This window comes from Equus quagga, chromosome 20, assembly GCF_021613505.1.
Source record: "Equus quagga isolate Etosha38 chromosome 20, UCLA_HA_Equagga_1.0, whole genome shotgun sequence".
In the NCBI taxonomy this organism is placed as follows: Eukaryota; Metazoa; Chordata; class Mammalia; order Perissodactyla; family Equidae; genus Equus; species Equus quagga.
Genome location: NC_060286.1, coordinates 12,543,490 through 12,563,369, shown reverse-complemented (window position 1 = coordinate 12,563,369; position 19,880 = coordinate 12,543,490). Strand labels below are relative to the sequence as shown.

Sequence of the window (19,880 nt, the reverse complement as noted above, 5' to 3'; positions counted from 1 at the left end):
ATAGTTTTTGATTTCTGATTTAATTTCTTCAATGATCCATTGGTTGTTCTGTATCATGTTATTTAGTCTCCATATCCTTGTTCTTTTCCCAGTTTTTTTCTTGTAGTTGATTTCTAGTTTCATAGCATTATGGTCAAAAAGGTGCTTGATATTATTTCAATCTTCTTAAATTTATTGAGGCTTGCCTTGTTTCCCAACATATGGTCTATCCTTGAGAATGTTTCATGCACACTTGAGAAGAATGTGTCATCTGCTGTCTTTGGATGGAGTGTTCTATAGATATATGTATTACGGTTATCTGGTCTAGTTTTGTGCTTAATTCCACAATTTCCTTGTTGACTTTCTGTCTGGATGATCTATACATTGGTGTAAGTGGGATGCTGAGGTCTCTTACTATTATTGTGTTGTTAACATCTCTTTTTAGGTTTGTTAATAGTTGCTTTAGGTACTTTCACACTTCTGTGTTGGGTGCATACATATTTATAAGTGTATTTGTCATCTTGGTGGAGTGTCCCTTTTATCATTATGAACTTTTTTGTCTTGAAGTCTACTTTGTCTGATATAAGTTTGGCAATGCCTGCTTTCTTTTGTTTGCCATTAGCTTGGAGTATTGTCTTCCATCCCTTCACTCTGAACCTGTTTGTCTTTGGAGCTGAGATCTATTTCTTGGAAGAAGCATATTGTTGGGTCTTGTTTTTTAATACATCCTACCAATCTGTGTCTTTTGATTGGAGAATTCAATCCATTTACATTTAGAGTGATTATTGATATATGAGGGCCTAATGCTGCCATTTTCTCTCTCAGTTTCCAGTTCTTCTGCATTTCCTTTGTTTCCTGTCCCGTGTATTTTGGACTACCAATTCAGTTAGGTCATTTTCTATGCTGGTTTTCTTAGTTTTCTCCTTATTCATCATCTGTGTCTCTGTTCTAATTATTTGTTGAGTGGTTACCATGAGATGTGTATAAAAAACTCTCATAGATGAGAGTCTATTTTCTGATAGCCTCTTATTTCCTTAGACTAAGCCAGTTCCATCCCTCTCCTTTTCCCCTTCTAAGTTGTTACCGTCACATCTTATTCCATCTTGTGTTGTTAGTCTGTGGTTGAAATGACAAGATTATATTTATTTTTGGTGTTTTCCTTCCCTTCATCTTTAGTGTTATAATTATTTGCTAACCTGTTCTGATAGAGAGATGAAATTTTCTGATTTTGTCTATCTATTTATCTCCTTGCTCAGAGTTTTGTAACCCCTTTCTTTCTTTCTTTTTTCTGGTATGAGGGCCTTCTTGAGGATTTCTTATAGGAGGTGTCTTGTGTGATGGACTCCCTTAACTTTGTTTTTTTCATCTGGGAAAGTTTTTATTTCTCCATCATATCTGAAGGATATTTTTACTGGACAGAGTATTCTTGGTTAGGTTTTTGTCTTTCAGAATTTTGAATATATCATTCCACTATCTCTTAGCCTGTAAGGTTACTGCTGAGAAATCTGCTGAAAGCCTGATAGGGGTTCCTTTGTACATTATTTTCTCCTGCCTTGCTTCCCTCAATATTTTTTCTTTATCAATGACTTTTGCCAGCTTTACTACTACATGCCTTGGAGAAGGTCTTTTTACACTGATATATTTTGGAGAAATATTGCTTCTGTCACGTGTACTTCCATCTCCTTACCCAAGTTTGGGAAATTCTCTGCTATTAATTCTTTGAATAAGCTTTCTGCTCCATTCTCCTTCTCTTCACCCTCTGTAATATCTATAATCCTTACGTTGCATTTCCTAATTGAGTTGGTTGTTTCTCAGAGAATTTCTTCGTTTCTTTTTAGTCTTAGTTCTCTCTCCTCTATCTGAAGCATTTCTATATTTCTGTCCTGCAAACTGCTAATTCTGTCCTCCATAATATCAGCTCTACTGTTCAGGGAGTCCAGATTTTTCTTTATCTCATCCATTGTGTTTTTCATCTCCAAATTTCTGATTGGTTCTTCTGTATAGTCCCAATCTCTTTTGTGAAGTAGCTCCCAAACTCATTGAATTTTCTTTCTGCATTCTCTTTTAACTCCTTGAGTTTTTAAATGATAACTATTTTTAATTCTCTGTCATTCAAGTTATAGATTCCTGTGTCTTCTGGACTGATTTCTGGGTACTTGTCACTTTTCTTCTGTTCTGGAGATTTAATGTATTTTTTCATACTGCTTGACAGCATAGATTTGTGCCTTTGCATAGAGATAGAATTTGGTTGCAGCTTCCACCTGCCACCACTGGGGGGAGCTGGGTAATCTGAGCCAGCCAAAATCCCCATCAGCTGTGCCTGTCCAAGCCTGGGCCACTCCTTGGGATCACAGTGGCCCTTTGAGGTCTCCCACCAACTGGGAGAACAATAATGTGGGGGCTCCAGGCTGCTGCCACCTGCTCCCACAGTCCTGCCCTGATGCCCTACCCTCTTCGGGACCACAGAGATATGATGGGCATTTGCTGCAGCTGGGAGCTAATTTGCCTGGACTCAAAAGCTCTGCTGCCATCTGGTCCTAGGTTGTACCAGCTGTTGTGCTTGGTGGGTGGGGCCTCCCTGCTGGGTCTGAGCCAGAGCTGCTCCCTGGGACAGCAGTGGGATTGTGGACTCTCCCACTGGTTGAGAGAGTCATCACACAGGGGCTCAGGGCTGCTGCTGGCTGCTCCCATGTCCTGTCAAGTTGCACTCCTTCTTCATGACTGCAGCAGGACTTTGGGCGTTCGAAGTAGCCAGGGGCTTGTTTGCCCAGACTTGCAGCTGTGCCGCTGTCTGCTCCTAGGTCACAGAAACCTTTGTCCTTGGTATGTGGGGCCTCCTCACTCGGTGTGAGCCAGAGACACTCCCTGGGGCCATGGTGGGACTGTGGGCTTTCCCACTGGACCAAAGTGCAATCATGCTGGGGCTCAGGGCTGCCATCACCTGTTTCCACAGTCACACCAAGGTGCACGCCCACCTTTGGGACTGCAGTGGTGCTATGAGTGCTTCAGCTGGGGAAGCAGTCGCATGCAGGTACTGGGTTGCCTGGGGCCGGAGAATTCTCAGCGATCTGCACCACCTCCCCAGGGGTAGTCCATCTACCTTCAGACGTATAGCAGCATGGGTCTCTCAGGTGTGTTGAGGTGCTGTGTGTGTATCCTCTGCTGATCAATGAATGTCCATTTAGTTGTAGTTAGAAGTGGGAGAGACAAAGGGAACAGCTGACTCTGACATGTTGCTGACGCCGTTCCTCTTGTCTATTCCTCTTTTTACATCTGTTAATAACTGCTTTACATATTTAGGTGCTCCTATGTTTGGTGCATAGATATTCATAAATGTTATATCCTCTTGTTTGATTGTTCCCTTTATCAGTATGTGCTGCCCTTCTTTGTCTCTTGTTACAGCTTTTGTTTTAAAGTCTATTTTGTTTGATACAAGTTTGCTACCTCAGCTTTCTTTTCATTGCCATATGCATGGAGTATCCTTTTCCATCCCTTCACTTTCAGTTTGTGAGTGTCTTTAGGTCTGAAGTGTGTCTCTTGCATGCAGCATATATATGGGTCTTATTTTTTTTTATCCATTCCATCACCCTATGTCTTTTGATTGTAGCATTTAGTCCATTGACATATAAAGTAGCTACTGATAAGTATGGACCTATTGCCATTTTATTACTTTTTTTCTGGGTGTTTTAGTAGTTCTTCTCTGTTCCTTTCTTATTCTCTTGCTCTCTTCCCTTGTGATTTGATGGCTTTCTTTAGTATTATGTCTGGGTTCCTTTTTCTTAATTTTTTGTGTATTTATTATGGGTTTCTGGTTTGTGATTATCATGAGGTTCATATATAATAACCTTACGACTGCTCCTGGGTGTGAAGTGCTGTGGGTAGAATGTGTTTTTTTCCTCAGCAGAAAGGTATTTTTGCCTCTTCTGCCTCTGTCAGTGTTGTCCCTTGTTGTGGGAGTCCTTTTTATCCAGTTTCTGGTTCTCTCTCAGAGGCAACTGTTCTATAGGTACTTGTAAATTTGTTGTGTCCGTGGGAGGAGGTGAATTCAGAGTCCTCCTATGCCAACATCTTCCCAGTCTCCTTATTTTAAGGAGGCAAGGGCTTATTTTAAACTGTTGCTCTTCAGAATGTGTTGATATAAAAGGATGACATGTTTTGTGCAGACCTTTTAAAACAATGCAGCATTGCCCTACTCATAGGACAGCTACATCAGAGTCCAGCAGTATGAGTTACCAACACCAGCATTTAACATCCACTTCACTCCTGAAAGCAGCAAGAATTGGGAGAGGTTGTGACTGTGGCAACCATTTTGGAGAACATTTATAAGCTGCATCTTGGGTGGTCAGAAATAGAGACAATAAGTTTTACTATGTTTCAAGGAAGTGAATAAGGTTATGTTCTAAAGTGGCAGTTATGCCAGTAAAGGTGTGAGGGTGATTTTGGGAGTTAAAAACAAAAGAAGCAAACAGCTAAGCATACTGATGACCCATCCTCACAGTCCCAGTAACACTGCTCTGTGTGAGAGAGAAAGGAGTTTGATTCTTAGACCAGTTCTCAATTCCAGGACCTGACAGGAGTGAGCAGCGTGATGAACAACGTACCAGGCATCAGTGTGATTGCAGAGCACTCTGCCTCATCATTGTTGTCAGAATGGATGGCTGCTATGACATTAGTTTTAAAGAAGAGATGGTGGATGTTAGCATGAGAAATAAATGAAAAGATTCATAAGAACTCTGCAAAGTCAAAGAGAAGTCTTCTTTATTTCTCATGTTAACAATGTGGATTTTACTTATTTCCTAAATTCAGCTAAATATGAAAATAGCAAATTCAGTATTACTGGTATGAATGTGTAGGCTTTAAGACTTTGATCTTCTGACTTGATCAGAATATTTTTTGTTCATTTATGGCTTTTTTCTTCTTTTTCCATTTAATTTAAAAGAAGACTACCACTGTCAGGGAGTCCAGATTTTTCTTTATCTCATCCATTGTGTTTTTCATCTCCAAATTTCTGATTGGTTCTTCTGTATAGTCTCAATCTCTTTTGCGAAGTAGCTGCCAGTTGGTGGGAGACCTCAAAGGGCCGCTGTGATCCCAAGGAGTGTCCCAGGCTCAGACAGGCACAGCTGACTTGAACAGACATTTCTCCAAAGAAGAGATACACATGGCCACCAGGTATATGAAAGAGTATATGAAATGCAGATCACAACCACAATGAGATATCACCTCACGCCTGTTAGGATGGCTATTATCAAAAAATGAAAATATAACAAGTGTTGGTCAGGATATGGAGAAATTGGAACACTTATATACTGTGGGTGGGAATGTAGAATGGTTTAGCCACTATGGAAAACAGTATGGAGGTTCCTCAAAGAATTAAAAATAAAACTACCATATGATCCAGTAATTCTACTTCTGGGCATATATCCTAAAGAACTGAAATCAGGATCTCAAAGAGACATCTGCACCCCCATGTTCACTGTAGCATTGTTCACAATAGGCAAGATATGGAAACAACCCAAATGTCCATTGACAGATGAATGAACAAGGAAAATGTCGTATACACACATGATGGAATACTATTCAACTTTAAAAAAGAAAGAAATCCCACCATTTGTGGCAACATGGATAAGCTAGAGTACATTATACTAAGTGAAATAAGCCAGTCAAAGAAGGATAAATACTGTATGATTCCACTTATATGAGGTATCTAAAATAGTCAAAGTCATGGAAGCTGAGAATAGAGTGGTGGTTGCCAGGAGATGAGGGGAGGAGGAAATGGGGAATCGTTACTCAATGGGTATAAAGTTTCTGTTATGCAAGGTAAGTTCCAGAGATCTGCTGTACAACATAGTACTTTATAGCTAACGATATTGTTTTGTGCACTTAAAAATACTTTAAGAAGATAATTCTCATGTTAAATGTTCTTACCATGAAACAAACAAACAAACAAAACCACAAAAGAACATGAGAAAATTCTGGGAGGTGATGGATATGTTTAGTACCTTGATTGTGGTGATGATATCATGGCTGTACACGTATGTCCAAACTCATCAAAATGTATACATTAAATATGTGCAACTTTTTGTATATAAATTATGTTTTAATAAAGCTTAAAAAAATAAAAGTAATGGTTTGGTACTCTAGTTTATATCACCAAGAAAATTGTTCATTAGTTATACAGAAAGTGTGTCACATAATTAGTTGAGTAGTAGTAAATCAGATTCAAGTTAGTGTTGCTGGAGAAGGGGACTCTAATTTCCAAGTGACTTTTACCATCGGTCTGATTCCTCAGCCTTACTCGTCCTTTTTCAAACAATATGGTCATCTTCTCCTTTTGATTCACTAGACTCTTTCTAGTCCATTTTCTTTTCCTGAACCGTTTAAAATTTATCAGTGAGGTCAGAGAAAAAGTGAGCAGGTAAATTGCTATACTCTGCAGGTTTACACAGGAGAAAGCAAATTCTTGTCCCTCTTTCACTACAGGTTTAGTGTTAGGGTCGTGCCAGCCACATTCTGCTGACCATTTTTTTCTTTAAGATTTTTTTATTTTTCCTTTTTTTCCTCAAAGCCCCCTGGTACATAGTTGTGTATCCTTAGTTGTGAGTCCTTCTAGTTGTGGCATGTGGGATGCCACCTCAGCATGGCTTGATGAGCGGTGCCATCTTCGCACACAGGATCTGAACCAGTGAAATCCTGGGCCGCTGAAGCGGAGCATGCGAACTTAACCACTCAGCCATGGGGCCGGCCCCTCTGCTAATCGTTTTATCATTACATATCTACTCCCACATGGACTTCTCGCTGGAGAAAATTATCCACTTTAGAAGTCATGGAATAATGAGGGAGGGGAATAAAAGGGACCCTTTTCCCTCCATTTTCTATCACGAAGGGGAGAATATAAGCACATTTTCCCTCAAAACTAATATAAAATTCTAGATGTTTGTTCCAGGGGTTAGGAAATCATACTCTTAATTGTTATTAGACTTCAATTTTGGTTCTTGGTCATTAGAAAACATTACCCTGGCTTTGATGATGGTTGGCCGAGGATCCAAGATGCCCTGCATCTTTCTCAGTGCAGGCACAACAAAGAGATTGCAGGTGACCACAGCTGACACAGGATTCCCTGAAAGTCAACCAGGCAGTTATTTAAAGTACACACATAAAGATTTGCTGAATAATTATGACCGTCTATACCTTGAGGTGTGAGAGAGTGAAGTGACTAAGCAATAGTCTTCCTCTTCTGAGCCACCTCGAATCTAAAAGGATGCCGGGATAGAGCTGAAGCCAACCAAACGCCAGAGGGTGTAGACATGGCTCTACCAGCGAGATGCAGAGACCTTTGATGCCCAGAAACTATTTAACACTATTTATTGCTGCTTTCCTGGGAGCTATGGGCCAAAAGCTATTACTAATCCTGTTAAGTTTTAAAGCAGACTCTACTTGTTATTTTTTAAATGTTTTAAAATTACCACAGTAACACATGCTCAGTACAAAAAAAATTAGAAACTAGGATAAGCATAAAGAAATTTATTCATAATCCCCTCTACCCAGAAACTTCTTTAAATTTTAAAAATAAAACTAAATGATTTAAGAATAGGAGGGCTTGAAGATGAATACTGTTATGACTGACTTGCGCTCCCTCCAAATTCCTATGTTGAAGTCTTAACCGCCAGCGTGACTATATTTGGAGATAGGGCCTTTAAAGAGGTAATTAAAGTTAAATGAGGTCATAAGTGTGAGGTCCTAATCCAATAGGAACGGTGTCTTCACAAAAAGAGGCAGAAACAGCAGGAGTGCACATACACAGAAGACAGGCCACAGGAGGACATAGTGAGAAGGTGGCCTTCTGCAAGACAGGAAGAGAGGCTCAAGAGAAACCAACCTTGCTGGCACCTTGATGTTAGACTTCTAGTCACCAGAACTGTGAGAAAATTAATTTCTGTTGTTCAAGCCATCCCGTCTGTAATATTCTATTACATTATGGTAGCCTGAGCAGACTCATAGACATACCAAGTTCTTTTGAAGTTATAAGAAGAATTTGAGGAATTCAGTTGTACTTCTCCAAGAAGAAATCTGGGTATGTCATGCACTTCAAAAGGAGGAAAGGTGGGCTATGAATAAAAAGGCTGGGCTGAGCATAACAGATTGAGTTTCTGTGCAGTATTGTTAACTAATCGAGCTGTGTGACGCTGGTGAGTTCCAAACCTTTCTGAGCTTAACTACTCATCCACAAAATGAAAGGTTTGGATGATATGATTCTCAATATCACTTCTTGCTCTAAAATTCTAATTTTATTAATACTTTTTTATAGTGGTATGTGAGTATGTATGTATATACTGTGGGGGGGGGGGGGGAGGAGGGATGGGCTATTAGATTTTTAGGTTCCCTTGGCCTGGCAATGTGCTGCTAATTCCATCACCAAAGTAAAAGGCAATGGTCAGTTTAGCCTATTATTAGCTAAAACCATTTCTTTAATTTTTGTCTACCCACAAAAGTAGTTAAGAATAGATTTTTTTCAATGGTAAAAAGTGATGAGTGATACTAATGATTTCAATAGAAAAATGAGTTGTCCAACAGTACAGTAGACTCTTAATGAGAATCAGTTGCTTTTCCCTTGCCTCAAAATACAAACACATGTAAATTTTTCTGGAAAAGCCAAAAAAAAAAAAGGGAAAAAAGCTATTGTTTAAGAATGATTACAGAGTTCCTGTAATGCCACTGCTTTATAGAATTACTCTGTAAAAAGTGAATTGCTCTATATAAGAAAAAGGACTGGAAGGACTCAAATAAAAAAATTTCACCTAGTGGTTATTTCGGTGGGGAGTTTCTTAAGGTGTCTCTGTATTTTCTAATGTTTTTATAGTGAACACGTGTTATTATAGTAATTTAAAAAGTTAAAAAAATAGCAAGTGAATACAGAAAACTTTTAAAGTGCTTTAAAACTTTTCAAGATTAGTAATGGCTTTAAAAGCATGGCATTCAAGAAAGCAGAAACAATACTGAATTGTAAAATCCTTGTGAAAGGAGCCACTTTGCTAGTTCTACAAACTGAACCCGTGAGCTATTGCTGCCCTCTTTTGGTTCATTCAGGCTGAGCAGAGAAAACCTCAAATTAGAGTAGCAATTTGAAAATAGGTTATTTAATTCTAACTTCTCTGGGTGATCAACAATACTTCATAAGTAATGGCAAAATAGGCTCCCACTGTAACATTCTTCATCTGCAGGTCAAGTCATATGTTCTGTAGACAAAGTAAACAGTTTCTTCTAGGCCAAACGCAGTAGGAAGAGGATCACACTTCCTTATATAAAGGCTTTCAGAGGATCTAAAGGCCCTAAGGAGTTCTATACTAGAAATACATTTTGGGGTCTACTTTACTTACATGTCCTCTCTCTCAAAATTTCCTATATGATAGAACTCTAATCACTTTTATGCTTATAGATAGGAGTTTTAGAAATGTTTTTAAAATTCTAAATTTTTCTGCCTGCTTTCCTTTCTTTGTATCACTATTTTGAGATTTATCTAATATAGAAAGCAGATGAATATCTCAAAGCCACCAGATTTGTGCATCTGAAAGGAATAAGTCAGTTATTTTCTGAAGGAATCATGCCAAAAAACAGAGAATAGGACACTGTTACAGAGCAGAGGATAATTTCAAAAATTGAAAAAAACAACAAGTAGATACACAAACTTCTAAACTGTTTTAGAATTTGTCAAGATTAGTAATGGCTTTTGAAGCATGGCTTTAACTGCACAGCCAGAAATCAATATAAAAAACTGAATTTGAAAGTCTTTGTCAACTGAATCCCTTTGCTTTTTCTATAACACGAACATGTGAGTTTCTGCTCACATGGGAGTGAGGCTGGGGATGGTGATGTGGTCAGACTGATGATACTGAGGTTTGGCTGAGAAGCACCAGGACTAGGAGGCCCTCCTTCCACGTCGGCCCTCACCCCGCAGTCCACATTTGGCAAGGATCACAGGCAGCTTTATGGGTTTTGTTCTAGTATTTGCCCAGGCGATTCAAGGCCCTTTGGCCCCTTGAGCACAACACTTGTAGTCGTGGGAGGTGATTAGACTGCTAACTTTGACCAATTTTCTTTAAGGAAAAGTGCCCCAGAAAGATTTAGCAAGAGCTAACACTTGATTATCATCTTGGCATTTTGAATGCGCTTTGAAAGATACTATCTAGTTTGACTTTCACACCAATCCTATGAAGTAGCTGTTAGCCCCAATTTATAGATCAAGACACAGCTTCAGAGAGGTTAAGTAATTTGCCCAAGGTCATACAGCAGTAAAGCTGGGATGTGAGCCCAGGTCTTTCAGATGCCAATCAAGTGCTCTGATAAGAGACTAGTCATCTGGGATTCAAAAAGATTTTGGTCATTTTTCCAGAAAAAGCAAACGAAACTATTTCAATTGTTCTTACCTGGCAGTGCAAAGATTATTTTTCTTACACCATCTATATCCAGAGTTGCAAATGTTGTTGGCAGGCTAGAGAGACATGAGGTTATTTGTTAGCGTCTGCTAAGGAATATGAAGAGTAAGTTAAGTACTCCTGTTTGCTTGTTACATGGCTCTTCACAGAGAACTCATCACATAAAAATACTTTTCTGTTGGCTCTGCTTTAAACCTTTATACTCTGAAGTGTTTCAAGAGCCTTTAAATTAATTTGTTTTTAGTATCTTCTGTTTTCAAACTTCCTGGTTTTCTGTAGCCTACTTTTTTTCCTTCCTGTGAGTGCCATTAGAAGTGTATTCCAAATCCTGGAGTTTCTCTACCCCTCTAGTTAATATTATATCATACTATTTTTGCTGGAGCTTTATAACAATCATTCTTATTATCAGAAGACTACCTGGTAATACATGTCTATCAGATAACTGCCTATTGTTCAAGATGAGTATCTCGCAACCCTTTAAACTGTAACCAACAATAAAAATAAGAATCTGCCTTCTATGAAGGGAGATTTTATTTTTGTTTTTTGCTGAGGAAGATTTGCCCAGAGCTAACATCTGTTGCCAATCTTCTTTTTATATGTGAGCTGCTGCCACAGCATGGTCACTGACAGACGTGTGGTGTGGGTCCGTGCCCGGGAACCGAACCTGGGCTGCCAAAGTGGAGCACGCTGAACTTAACCACTAGGCCACCATGGCTGTCTCAGAAGGGAGTTTTTTGAAATGTCAAAATAAGTAAAATACCATGACTAGAACAAAATTAAAGCAATAGTAATTAAAAATATTCTCAAACTATACTTCCTTAAGATTCTGACATGAAACCTTTCACGGGGGTGTGGAAAGGGATGAGTGTGAGAGGGATGGAGGAAGCAGGCAGTTAAGAATAATGATTTCTTTCTATTGACTACTCTTTACATAGAACTTCAGCTAAAAATTTCATTATATTAATAAAATTTGAATGATGTAGAATCCTTAGGGAATGCTGAAATTTCCATATAGTTGAAAAAGTATCCTTTTAAGCACTGAAAGTGTTTTTATTTTTACTAGTTTTACAGGTTGGTCTTTCAAAAATGGATCACTCACTTGTTAGTTTTTGCAATAATATGACTAACATTTTTTGATGATTCCCAACCATCATTATTAACTTATTCTACTTCGCTATAATACAGTGATGTTGAGTCACTAGGGTATTGCGTATTGTTTTCACCTATAAACCATAACCCCACACCACACACTGCTGTGTTTCTATAATCCTTGATTCTGTCTTTTTTTTCCCCCAGGTCTTTTCTGTGGCTCCCCTTAATGCTAGACTGCCATCATCTCTACCCTTAAAGCTGGTTTTAGGTTCGGGAACCAGAGAGTACTAGTAATAGTATATTGTTAGAATGACAATAATAATAGAAGCTACTATTTTTAAAGAAACAGTGATACATTACATCCATTATTTCACTTAATTCTCACAACAATCCCATGGGGTAACAACTATCATCCCATTTTATAGTTGAGGAAACTGAGACTCAGAGAGATTAAGCCATTTAGCCAAAATCACTCTGCTACTAAGTGGGGAAACAAAGATTCGAACCAAGGTTTTTCTAACTTTATGGCTCATAATTGGATAAGGCTCTCATAGAGCATGCTGTGAAGTGTTAGTTTGTGGACTTTGTAACATCTATGTTAGGCTACTCTGTGGCCTTTTTTGCTTACTTCCTCATTCTTTGCTGTGTTTTAGAAACATGAGATTGTCATATTGATTTATGAACAGGTTATTTGGCAGTGATTGTTACTGTGTAATGAAAATAATTTCCAAGATACATTCTTGACAACAGCTATGTTCTGGAGAAGATCCATAAAAATTGTGATTGGTAGATCTGGTTGATAACACTGCAAATGGTTTTTGGGTATTTCTGTGTCTAAAATGAAAGAGGTTAATTGCATTCAGAATAGACTGTATGTGGGAAGAGCAAAGCTAAATTGTTCTTGAGCTTGCTACATTTCCTCTTGTTCTACTATTAAGTAGCAATTACCTTTAAATTCTTCTTATCTTCAGACAAGTATAAAATTCTGGCCAAGTAAAATAAGCCGATTTAAACTTCTAACCTATTTTATCATAGCAAACTAACAGACACAGTAAGAGTGAGGAGGGGATGCTTAACACCTTCCTTCTACAGTAGTTAAAGCCAATTTAAATCATCTTTTGTATCTTGCAGACAGGTACTGTGATTTCTCTAAAGGTACCCATTTCAAAAAGATTCCATTACAACAAAACATTTTGTTATCACGCATTGCTATCAATAGTGCCCTATTGCCAGATGTTAAGTTTTTGTTTAAGTTCTGGAAAGCCATTTCCTTGGAACTCAGCATCTATTGTTTAACTCTCCTCTTGAGATCAGAATGTAATAGCATTTGTACAATCACTGAGGTCACAGGGTGTTATGACTTTAAAGGAGGAGAATAAACATTAGGAACTGATGAATGCCTAAAGTTGAAGTAAGTGGTAAATAACAGAGTGAAAATAAAAAGAATACCAAAATTATATATCATAGGTGCTGAGACTAATTTAAATAATAGATATTACAAATAATTCTCCTCTAGAGGTGAGGGCAAGTAATGTTAGCTTCTTTCTCACTACAAAAGGAATAATCATTTCAATTTTTGAGGTTAGTGAGAAGCACACTGACATGCTTTTGGGATGTCCTCTGTATTCTAATCAAATTAGTACTGCCCATAGGGAAAGGAAAAAAAAAGCTCCTGTGTGCTCATAGCATAATAATATTTGCTTAATACAAAATATTTTTAATAAGAATGATCTAAATCCAACAGCTTTAATAATAAAAGGGTCTTGTCAGTAGCAGCCATATTGGAGCAACTACAGAAATAAAATGCCAAGAACTCGAAATTCTATCAAGTTGTGAAGATAGCTTTGGGGATAATCTTAACTTCATACTTAAATGGCAAAATCATGGAGGTAAACCCTGATCTCTGTCCTAAACTGACATGAGGTACCCAGTACTTACCAGGGAGATTAGGAAGCCCACCTTGACATTTGAAAAAGTCTTCTGGAATTTGCTGATAGTTCCCATATCTCACTTGTAACAACTGCTAAGTCTCACCTCTACTCTCTTAGGGTTCACATGAGCACCCATCAGAGTGTAATTCTGAACTAAAGCATCATTACTGTTGTCCCTGACAGTATGGAGGTAGGCTGGAATGCTCACCCACACACGGCCTTTGAATAGGGAATCAAAGGTTTATAGAGTAGCAGGGGTCTGAACAGGCAGACTACTGCTGAAAGACATGGCCACACATATTTCATCAAAACCAATGTTTGACATTCTTTGAGGATTTATAACTGATTACAGAACCTCTACTATCTCTTCCATTAGGGAGTTACTAGTTTTTAGCAGATATGCAAGATCTTGGTACGTGGTTATTTTCTTTCTTCCTTGGAGGCTATAAGAAGCAGTATGTGGTGTTGGCTCTGTGGTGTGGTGGTGAAGTTTGGTGCACTCTGCTTTGGCGGCCCAGGTTTGTAAGCTCGGATCCCGGCATAGACCTACACCACTCGTCAGTCATGCTATCATGGTGACCCACATACAAAACACAGGAAGACTGGCACAGATGTTAACTCAGAGCTAATCGAAACACTACTTGTAAACTATTCTTGCCAAGGAAAAAAAATGAATCTGAATCTAATTAAGCCTTTAGATCTAGCTTCTAGTCTACAGAATATACTGGAGGGAGAGGGGAACAAGTTAAACACCACCCCAAGGAAGCAATCAGCCAAATTCATTTGACTCAAATGATTCAGTTTCTTAAACACATCAATGGCATGACAAAAAAAGGAGGGGGGAGTAAATGTTCTTGTTTAATAGAGATTTAACAACTAAGTACAGTGAGGGACGTGCCTTGAATCCTAATTCAAACAAAACACATATAATAAGGCATTCTTTTTTGTAACATTTGCAAGGACGTTGAATATGACCAGGGTATTAGATGATATAAAGGTATTCTTATTTATTTTGTTGGGTGAGAAATACCATTGTGATTATGTAAGAGAATGCTGCTGCTGTTATTATTATTATTTGAGATGTACACTAAAGTGACATGCCTAGAATTTGCTTTAAAACAGTCCAGCCCTCTGTCCTCCCAAAAAGGTGAGGGAGGGGACTGATAGGTGAAGGAGGGGACTGATAAAACAATTATGGAAAAATGTTGATAGCTCTTGATGCTGGGTGATGGGTACATGGAGGTTTCATTGTACTCCCTACTGTTGTGTATGTTTGAGAATTTTCATATTAAAATGTTCTGAAAAAGAGAGAAAGCAGCAGTATGGACAGAAAGAGAAAAAAGAGAAAGAAGGAAGTAGACATGGGAATTAAAGGGAGAAAAGGTTTGGAAAGTTACTTTGCTTTGTTTATACCAAACTCAGTGATTCATAAGGAAGATGAATTTGCATTTCAGATAGGAGCTACAATTGTACAAAGAATCCTAATACTATAATACTTCTTTTACTAGAATAAATGATCCATAATAGAAAATGTAAAAAGACAGCATTTAAAACTTTGTTAAAGCCAGTCAACCAACCCATATATGAGATAAGATTATTTTCATACCCTGGTTTCATAAAAACCCTGCCAAAATGGATCTGAGCATGAAGATCAATGTCCAGCACCTGCTTGAGATAGTCCTGCAAATATGAAAAATAATCACTTTACTTTCAAACATTCTATTATTGGACTTTCAAAAGTTTAAATGAAAATAAAATGCATTTATAATATTGAAAGGAAAAGAAACACCTTATTTTAGTGATGGTGATTTGCTTAAGATAAATATTCCTTCATCCCTTCATTCCTCAGTCATTCACTTAGCCATTCAATAAATATTTATTGAGCACCTGGTATATGTTGAGTACTAACCTTGAACAAAAGAGACAATGTCCCTATCCGCACAAAAAGTAGTAGTAGAAGTAGTTAGACAGTAAACCAAATAACTACACGAACATATAAAACATTACTTGAAGGATTATTCTCTCCTTTCAGACAGAATTTTACGTCTGAGAAAGGATGTGGACAAACATGGCTTAAGATGCTGTGCCCGGGCAGGGAAGCCACATGCATGTATGCTCTGTCATTCTGCTTAATGGACTTAAAATAATGTCCATTTCTTGAGGAGACACTTGAACAGTTGCCCACAGATTACCAAATTTAAACAAGTCAACTAAAATAAAAAATAGAGAGGAGCTCCACAACAGAAAATTAAGAGAGTTTAATTGTTCCAACTTTATATTCTGCTAACAAGAACACAACTAACCTAAGGTTATAACCAAGCCAGAGCGATTTGACAAAAACCTGATCTTTTGAAATGAAAGGCAACACTGCCCTAAAGTTGGTTTTGTAGACAAAAAGAAAAAAAAAACTGCAGTCTTTAAAATTTCTCAACTTCTAGGTCTGTTATTGAGTTTCTTTGTTTACTAATCCAAAAGTGAGTCTATTAACCTACTAATATTTTAAATATTTCATAAGCTACGGGATACTTTATTTTAAAAATCTGTTCCCTTCTTTATCTCCGCAGCCTCAGCCAACATCATCTCACCTCGATTAGTGAAACAGGCCTCTCTGCCAGTAGTCCTGCCTTCCTCCAATGCATTCCCCTCACAGTAGTAAGAGAGATCTAAAAACAAATCTCATCAAGTCATGATATAATACTTCAATAACTTCCTGGTTTCCAGGAAAAAGTCTCATCTCTTTAATATCATATCTATGATTTTTGTATTTTCTAGCCTCCTTTTACTTTCATCAGGCAATTTTCTACCTTCCTCTCTCCACTCCACTCTTATCTCAGTCACCTTCTCAGCCTCCCCTGAATTCCTAAGGCCGGAATGACAGATTGATTATTTATTTATGTTTATTTTGAGGTAATATTATTCGATGCAATAAATTTAGAATTGTTTTGTTATAATATTTTCCTGATGAGCTGATCCATTTAAATATATGAAATGTCCCTCCTAATATCTACTAATCTTTTTTACCTTAATTTTCTCCAATATCAATATAGCCACACCAGCTATCTTTCATTGTAACTTTTTTCTAATCTTTTACTTCCAATTAGCTGTGTTCTTACATTTAAGTATCATATAATTTGTTGTGTTTTAAAATCCAGAATGACAATTTTTAATTGGAGGATTTAGTCCATTTACATTTAATATAATCACTCTATATTTCGGTTTAAAACTATCACCCTACTATTTGTTTTCTATTTGTCACTTCTGTTTTTATTTCTTTTTTTTTCCATGCCCTCTCTTGGATTTACCAATTTTTTGGGTTATTTTAATTTCTTTCTCTTCTATTACCTTGTTAGTTATACATTCTTTTATTATTTTACTGGTTATTTTAGAGATTACAACATGCATTCTTGACTTATTACAGTCTACCATAATTTGGTATTTTTATTACTTCCCAGACAATGCAAGAACCTTACAACATGTTAACTCCATTTATTCCTCTCTGCCTTTTCTGCTATCATGTACCATATATTCTGTATACATTTTAAATATGTGTATATATGTACATATATATCCAAATTATCATACAGATATATTTTCTATATACTATACAGACAATATAATACTCTATATCTAATATATAATACTTACATATATTTTAAACCTCACAAGACATTAGTATTTTATACAATCAACAGTAATTTACATATATCCACATATTAACCCTTTTTTTTGCTCTTTAGTCCTTTCTGCATTTCCATGCTTCCATACCTTACTGCTTTTCTTACATTTAAGAAAATAACTAATTTTTATTTCACAGCAAAAACTAGGGGGAGTGTAGATAACTGAGAAATCACATGTAAGAATTTTAGCAGACTAGCAAAGTTCACAAACACACAGAATACAACTTTCTACAGCCATATACATCCCTTTTGTATCTTCTTAATGTAGCAAAGAAGAAAAAACAGATTTATTAACATGACCCAAAGATATTGCCTCTCTATAATATATAAAAATAAGAAGCAAAGTGTATAACTTAAAAACAAAAGTATATTAACTTAAGATCATGCTTAGTAATCAATGATCCAGTAATTCTGTCTTACTTAGAAATCATCTAGGTATCTGATGATTATTCATTAATTAACTAACTTAATATCAGTTCAAGATTTTAAGTTACTTAAAGATCCTGAAAATTATTTTCAAGTTGACGTATTACAAACATACTTACTAGTGAAATTAAAGGTTTGTCAGAATAATGATTCAATTTTGTTGAACCCAATTTTACATTTTTTTCATAATCTTAAATATTATATAGAATAGTGTTAGTTATTTTCTTAAGCACTATAATGAATATGGGTTGCAACTATGTTAGGAGAAATAATGACAGAGAAATATAACTATGTGTGTGTTCTTTCATTTTTCAAGGAAAAACAGAATTTTTAAAAAGTCCAGTTCTCAAAATATTTGGTCTCAGGACCCTGTACATGCTCTTAACTTAAAATTTATTAAGGATCTCTAGAGCTTTTGTTTATGAGAGTTATGTCTATCAATATTTACTGTATTATAAATTAAAACTAAAAAATTTAAATAATGTTTATTTGTTGGTTCTTTTGGAAACAGCAGTGATGAAGTTATTTCATGTTAACATAAGTAACTTATTTTTTACACATTGTTTTATAATTTCATCTCTGACATTTGGCTTGATAGAAGTCAGCTGGATTCTCTTATTTGCTTCTGCATTCAGTCTGATATCACACATCATAGAGCCACTGGAAAATCTCACTGTATATTCATGAGAGAAGGAGTAAAAAAATATCAAATAGTGTCTTAGTTTTATTATGAAAATAGCTTTGGCCTTGCAGACCCACTTCAAGGTCTCAGGACCTTTGTGGGTCTGGGGACCACTCTGTTCTAAAGTAAAGTGTCAGCTTCTTCCAAAATATAAAAGAAGATAATAAAAGGCAAAACTTTTAAAGGTACTTTTATTTGTCTTGGTTTATAATACCTGTATGTGGAATGAAACTGAGAAATATATTAAAATTTTAGTAAGTTCATTCAGGTTTGATGAGCTTTTTTCTTTGGCTTACTGATTAATGCTTTCCCTAGGATATGAAAGGTTATTCTTTTTGTGTAATCTGCCTTTTTGTGCTTTATGTTTACTTTATTTTGTCGTTGATTATTTAAGGAAAAAAAAAGTAAAAAATAAAGGTTCCTCATTTATGAATGAGCCAGGATTACTTATAATCATGTTACCTTCTATGCTTATTTTCAAATATTTTATTGTTGCTTTGAAAAATTAAGTAACCAAGTACTCTTTCTCAGGTACCCGTGATCCTATCTTAATCAAATACTCAATGCTTTTTTTTGACAACTCTTTTGATTTTGCCTTCTAAAGATCAGACCTAAATTTAGAAAAAGATAAAATAAAAATTTCAGAATATCTTTTACACCTAAAACCATCTTTGAAATTTCCTAGAGGACCCCTAGGAAATAAAAAAGATTTGTTCTTTCATCTTATAAAAAGAGATGTTACAAATAATTAGGTGTGCTTGATATGTTACCATTGTAAGAGTTTCATGGAAGAGAAGTTGCTGTCATATCTGAGAAGAGATGCTCAGTGTGCTCTGCATTAGATTCATATAGGTAAAATGTTTTTAACATAAATATTTCAGAAATTGTATGCTTTATGGGAAATGTCTGGAGATTTGACAATGCCCTTGCTGTCCATAATATGTTTTCACCCCCGGGGGAAACACTGACCAAAACTTTTATGAAATAGTTACACAGTATATCCAGTAGGGAATTTTACTTATCTTCTATTCTGATATTATTGGTTGCAGTAGTAAATTAAGCATAGCCATTAAGTATCTGTCATTTCTGTGAAGTTTCTCTTTTACTCTGATGCTTGCCCAAAGCCTCTGCTGTAAGCTACAGTAAACAGCTTGTGTCTGCAACAAAGACAGATTTAGAGCACTAGGGAAAAGGACTGTCACAGGTACTTTGAACTATTGACATTTTAAAGACTAGTCTCTTGGGTACTGGCTTATGAGGTGATATAACTCACATAACTTTTATACAGTACCAGCGGACTGAGTCAGGAATCCTAGGACTCTTTAGTATGGAAGCAGATGGCTTCATGAAAGCATACTGCTAACCCAAGATGCAGCAGAACAAGAATGACATAGGACTGAATGAAATGATAAGGGAAATTACATTGCATTTATTTGTTTGGAATATTGTTGATTAGTTTTAATATTCTATTGCTGTATGGCTCTAGATTTTCAAAACAAACTCAAAGAGGCCTATATGGTTAATTAATGCTCTTGCTGCTAAATAATCAGGGCAAGCCTACAAGACAAGTCTTTTTTTGTGACCAGTAGTCTTTGTGATTATTTTGATCATATAGGGTTGGGGAGACACTGTCAGGAAAAATTAAGAGACTTTGAAATAG

At 36.6% G+C, this 19,880-nt stretch overlaps 1 protein-coding gene across 4 annotated transcripts in view; it reads right to left on the bottom strand.

Moving 5' to 3' along the window:
* LOC124230929 (gephyrin) overlaps positions 1–19,880 on the bottom strand; it is a 575,937-nt gene that overhangs the window by 12,170 nt on the left and 543,887 nt on the right. For all 4 annotated transcript variants that reach the window (XM_046647482.1, XM_046647483.1, XM_046647484.1 and 1 more), the window contains 3 exons: positions 15,042–15,115; positions 10,404–10,468; positions 6,996–7,099 (listed from right to left, as the gene is read on the bottom strand). In XM_046647482.1, coding sequence (XP_046503438.1) covers positions 6,996–7,099; positions 10,404–10,468; positions 15,042–15,115 — 243 coding nt within the window. The remainder of the gene's footprint in view (positions 1–6,995; positions 7,100–10,403; positions 10,469–15,041; positions 15,116–19,880) is intronic.